We start from the raw sequence: 6,000 nt of genomic DNA on the forward strand, positions 1-6,000 counted from the left end.
CAAGCAGGAATAGGTTGTCCAGAGAGGTTGTGGGGTCTCTATTCCTTGGAGGTTTCCCAGATTTGACTGGAGAAGGCCCTGAGCAAACTCATCTAACTTTGATGCTAGCCCTGCTTTGAACTGCAGATGGACTAGAGGGATCTAGGGACTAGCAGCAAACCCTTCCACTCTAACTTACTATTCTGCTCTGGCCTATTATTTGGCCAAGGCTCACACCACATCTTACCATGTCAGAATCAGACTTAACCAGGAGGTGGCAGACTGAGCAAACAAAAGAGGCAAGGCAAGAGCTTTCAGGGGCAGAGGATGTTCTCCTGCCTGCCTTTGGTCTCTGGGTGTGCAGTCCTGGGGTTGTGGCATGGCAGCACCGGGCTCAGACCGGCTAGCGTGGGAAACCAAGAGACAGAAAGATGGAATGAAAGTCCCCAGCTCGGGGGTTAAATGCTGACCAAGCGTCGGAAGGAAGATTGTTGCCTGTGCAACACGTGGGGTCCCAGGCTGGCAGCAGTGGGAGGTGGTCCCCATGTTGTCCCCCCTGCTCCTGCCTTGTAATCGCATCTCCAGGGGGTTGTCTGAGGCACTGTGCATGCAGCCTGCCCTGGGATCTGACCATCCTCATCTCCACTGCTGCTCATTGCTCTGAACCAAGGTGCTAGGGAAGAGTGGCAGGGAGGTGATGGTGGCCCACAGCATAGGTTAAACAGCTGAATATATTGCTTCGGACCTAGCCGGACTTAAGGGCTTGTGCTGAAGCTGTAGCGGCACAGCTGTAATGCTGTTGTCGCCCTGGCTAGCTTGACTAAACCTGCTTTGTGCTCATCCCCCAGTGCTCAAGTAGGTGCTGCAGTGAGGAGACCACAGGCGCTTGGTCTGGCCACTTGCTACCCCTTGGCCATGCCAAAGCCAGCTAAGCCTTCAATCCCTCTGTACACCTCCTTTATTAAATTTAAAAAGGGCTTCAGAAACAGAAAGAAACCCCACTCTTGTTCAGCATGTGGGCTCTCCTTTGTACACTCACTCTTCCTCACCCTGCCAGCATCTCCTTCTCCTCTCTCTCCCCCTTGGCCCTGCTCTTCCTCCTTGCCCACTCCTCATCTTGGCTACCCAGCAAAGGGGAAGTGGAGCTCCCTTGTGTCAGTCCTTGTGCTGCACAGAGGCATTCGTGCAAAGTCCTCTGCTTCTCACAGCAGAACCAAGCAGTTATGTGGCTCGTGGGTGCAGTGAGAAGTGGAGGAGGAGGTGAAGACCTGGAGAGGGAATGGAGGGAAATACTGAAGGGAGATAATGAGAGAGAGAGAGAGGGGGGAGTGGAGGAAATGCCGCAGCTGGTGCTCCCTTTCCTCCTAGCTTGTCTGTGCTGAGCTGTGTTTCGAGGCCTGGCCTTTTTCATCATCATTTTCAGTTATCGCAGCTAAATGGAGCAGCTGCTTTGCTCTCTGTGGTGGAAAATGAGACTCAGTAGAGAACTTAGGAGAATCAGAGAGAGAGCAATATTCCCCAAACCCTCCTCTGCGCCTCTGAAAAAAAAATTGAGAAAAATCATACAGGAAGTCTTTTCAGCGTAGCCTCAGAAGGGATTGTGTTTTATTTCTCCACTGTTTCACCTTATCTTTCTCAGAGGAGCTGTTCTTCATGCTGAAGGGATTATGGGTGGCTTCACTCCATAAATTTAGAAAGCTTCTTAGGAAAAGGGAGCAGGGTGGAAAGTGTGAAGTGGCTGAGCCTCGCTGCAGTGGACAATAGTAACTACATTGGTGCATTTTGCAGGGTGTAGCGGGCACGCAGCCTTTGCTCAGCACCTCGCAGCACATCTAAGGCATTCACCATAACCCACTAACATGACTTCTGTTAGCTTCTTACTACAGTAATATCTCTATTTTTGAAGAGTCTTGTGCTGTTTCATCCTGCTATAAGTAATCTAAACCCACTGTGCTGTATATACAGAAGTCTGGTTACTGTATTTCAAAACTGTCAAGTAAACAAAGAATGAATGGAAATGTCTTTTCTGTGTAGCATTAGTCACAAGAGGATTAAAATTGTGGATGAAATATTTTTGTTTTTACAGTTGTGCTTAGAATCTCTAGTGATTTCCACGGAAACTCCAGTGTTGATGAATTATTAGTCTTCGTAGGTTATTGCTTCTGTCTTTTTTCACATACCCACAGAAAGGTTTGATTCAGCACTGCATATATTAGTGATACGAATGTCTCCACTAGTTTTAAAAAAAAAAATTACCTAGATGATACAATTCTAAAGTTAAAAACTACTTTTTAAAGCAACATGTGTTTATTTTAGGGAGGAAGTATGAGTTTCCCAGGATCTACAGGGACAGAGGTGAGTTTATTTAAACCCCAGACAGACTGTAGTAACTATTTAGTTAACAGTGGTCAAACCTTTGAAAATCCTTCTCTTTTATTTTCTAGATTGTACAAGCAATCCAGAACTTAACCCGTCTCTTGTACAGCATACAGGTGACTACTCCACTGCTAACTTTGTAGAGTAATTAGTCTTAATAATTTACTTCTTAAGGTTTGTTTTCATCTTGCCCTACTTTTAGACATTATGTCAGTGGATACTTATCTCTACCAACTGTTGCATAAGTTGTCACCTAATATATTTTTATTCTACATCAGTGGTAGGTTTCTTTTAGGAACTGAATAATGCTTGCTTGCTTGGAGATCAATCACCCCAAAGAAAGGATGTGTGTACAGTCCAGAAATCTAGGGGGAAAGTAAAATGATGGCTCTAACTGAACTGATGTTGTTCCGTGTACAGATTTCTGAAATTATAGTTCAAAATACTGAAAAATTTTAGTATTTTGTTTAGAATATTCTCCTGGCTACTAGTAAACAGTGCCTCTGCCAGTTAGGTAGCAAACTCAACCCATTTTAGGTATTTCAATATCAATTAATTATTGTGTATATCCTGTAGGGCCTTAGTCTGAAGTTTTTGCCTCTTCATGCTAAGTTTGAATGTTTTAACTTATTTTTTCTCATTTAGGTGCAGTTTTATAGTTTTATTTTAAAATGTTTCATTTGAGTATGTTTGATTTTTAGACCCTCTTGACATTAGCATATTTCATAATAATCCTGGAAACCTTGGCTTAGAATTTAAGTGGATTGAAGCAATGCAAAAGCAAAATCAAAAAACTTGCAATTCAGGCAAAATTTCTGAAAAATTGAAAAACAGATACCTTAACACCAGAGGGGCAGTAAAGTAAGGCTTGGGATCACGCCTTAATCATTCAGACCATGAATTGGCAGTATAGGTGCAGAGAAACAAGCAGAGGATCCTGTCCTTGCCCTGTTTACAAATCACTGGAACTGACCCAATACTGGAGGAAGAGCCAAGGAAAGTGGGAATCTGCACATTGCTTAAAGTTAAAAACTCTTTCTGGGGTGGACAGCATGGGATAACGGGGATGTGGGAATTCTCTGGGAATGTCTGCTGAAGTAGATTCCCATGTCAGCTCTTGAAGATAGGCTGTGCAATAAGTGCCTCAGCAGATCTAGGGCTTTCTTGCTTTTCTTCCTTCTTAATCCCAGCTATTTGTTTTTGTGTTATTGGAGAATGTCACAATCTTTAATGCAAACAATGTCACAACATTCTTGTGAAGGACGGAATATAGTGCTCTTGGTTGTAAAATAAACTATTGAAACATCGAAACTGAAATCATTACTATACTGCAGATTTCTGCTGGCCCAGATATCTCGGTCAGGTGCGTGTAGCAGTACGGTCCTGATGACATGGCTATGTTGGCAGGTGCCTGTAGGACTGATGTTAGTAGGACTGTGCTGTTGCAGGTTAGCAAGGAGAGCCTTAGGGTTGGAGTGAGCTATACTGGAAACAGTACAGTTTTATCTGTATAAGCCACATCTGTGTTAGGAATACTTTGTTGACTGTAGCATTCCCAGTGCCTTAATGCCTTCTTTAACCATGAAAAATCATTTTTCTTATGTGTCTTAACATCCTCTGACAGAACAGGACCCCAGCTGTAACTGAAGTGCATATGCACATCTGTAACGTAAACATATGTAATAATACTAAGTGTAAACCAGAAGCCGTGTTAAAAGTGCTTGCAATGGTTGAGTGCTTTTAGAAACATCTCTTGGTAAAGGCATGAACACAGAATTTTCTCTACTTGCATGAGGAATAACCTCTGAAAAAGCATTAAGCACTGATATTATGGGAGGTTGAAGCATTTTTATATAATGCTTCTATGTAAAAATACAGAAATGGATTAATGCTAATATTTAAACATTTATGTCTGATTTTGTTGTGGTATCTAGGCAGCACTAGCTATCCAGGACAGCCACAGAGAGCTCTATAGGTTACTCCTGCAAGAGAATGAGAAGACCGGTCGGGGCCACGGTTCTCGGCTAAACCTCCTTCTGGAACAAGAAAAATACCGGAATCTGGAAAAACAAAGGGTGGAGCTGGCCAATATACACAAACTGAAGCAGCAGTTTCAGCAAGAGCAGCAGCGGTGGCTGCGTGAATGCGACCAACGGCAGCGGGAGCAGGAGGCGAGGGAGGGCCGGCTGGGGCAACGGGAGAAGGAGTGCGGGTGCCAGGAGGAGCTGCTGGAGAGGAGCCGACAGGGACTAGCGCTGCAGCTGCAGGAGTACCAGCAGAGCCTGGAGAGGCTCCAGGAGGGCCAGAAAATGGTGGAGAGAGAAAGAGACAGTGTGAAAATGCAGAAGAACCTCCTCTGGCACTGGAAGCACGGTCAACAAAGTAGCCTGTTGTCATCCACAGGGAGCTATGAGGTGTGTGGTTCCGCGCTGTAATTACATCCCTGTCTGCAGACCCAGAGAGACTCTCCTTGCCGAATAGACTAGTACATCTGGGTTTTGTTGGTTGGTAACGTAAAGAGTGAGCATGTGGGAAGCTGAGCTTCGGGCATATCCAAGGGCTTTGTTTGAACCTCATGAAGTTTAACCAGGGAAGTACAAAGCCCTGCCCCTGGGAAGGAACAACCCCATGCATCAATATATGCTGGGAGCCACCCAGCTGGAAAGCAGCTTTGCAGAAAAGAATCTGTGGGTCCTGGTGGACACCAAGTTGAACATAAGCCAACAGTGTGCCCTGGTCACAAAGAAGGCTAATGGTCTCCTGGGCTGCATTAGGCAAAATATTGCTAGTAGGTCAAGGGAGGTGATCCTTCCCCTCTACTCTGGCCACACCTGGAGTACTGTGTCCAGTTCTGGCTCCCCAGTATAAGAGAGACATAAAGCCATGGGGTGGGGGAGTGTGGAGGGTGGGGATGGGTGTCCAGTGAAGGGCCACAAAGATGATGAAGGGTCTGGAGCATCTCTCCTATGAGGAAAGGCCTCAGCCTCCTGTTCAGCCTGGAGAAGAAAAGGCTCATGGGGATTCTTATTAATGTACATAAATACCTAAATGGAAGGTGTAAAGAGGATGGAGCCAGGCTCTTTTCAGTGGCGTCCAGTGACAGGACCAGAGGCAACGGGCACAAACAGAAACACAGGAGGTTTCCTCTGAACATCAGGAAACACTTTTTTCCTGTGAAGGTGACAGAGTACTGGCACAGATTGCCCAGGAAGGTTGTGGAGTCTCCATCCTTGGAGATACTCAAAAGCTGTCTGGACATGGTCCTGAGCAGCTTGCTTTGGGTGGCCCTGCTTGAGCAGAGGGGTTGGACCAGATGACCTTCAGAGGTCCCTTCCAACCTCAACCATTCTGTGATTTTAAGCTGGGTGCCCTACAGAAGCCAAACTCCGACCGATGGGTATTAAATTGAGGAGATGGAATTTTTAAGTGTGAGAATCTGTGTTTTATTCTGCTTTGCTGCTGTGTTTGCAAGATACATTGTGTCTCCTGCATCTTGTAGGAAAGCTAAATTATTGTAATGCTTGAGGCATATGAAGCTTTTAGTGAAGTCTTTGGCTGCTGTCTCCAGTGAGGAAAAGTGGCTGCTCCAAGAGTGAGAAATGCCAGGCTTCTGTGAACCCCACGTGTCAGGCCCTGCTGTCCAGC

General features: G+C 45.5%; 1 protein-coding gene across 1 annotated transcript in view; it reads left to right on the forward strand.

The window, feature by feature from the left end:
- The window catches only part of ARHGEF28 (Rho guanine nucleotide exchange factor (GEF) 28), a 122,742-nt gene that overhangs the window by 97,547 nt on the left and 19,195 nt on the right, over positions 1-6,000 (forward strand). Inside the window, exons 32-34 of the mRNA XM_009327304.1 lie at positions 2,296-2,334; positions 2,424-2,471; positions 4,290-4,769. Of these exons, the coding sequence (XP_009325579.1) occupies positions 2,296-2,334; positions 2,424-2,471; positions 4,290-4,769 (567 nt within the window). The remainder of the gene's footprint in view (positions 1-2,295; positions 2,335-2,423; positions 2,472-4,289; positions 4,770-6,000) is intronic.

This window comes from Pygoscelis adeliae, unplaced genomic scaffold, assembly GCF_000699105.1.
Source record: "Pygoscelis adeliae isolate BGI_AS28 unplaced genomic scaffold, ASM69910v1 Scaffold26, whole genome shotgun sequence".
Lineage (NCBI taxonomy): Eukaryota > Metazoa > Chordata > Aves > Sphenisciformes > Spheniscidae > Pygoscelis > Pygoscelis adeliae.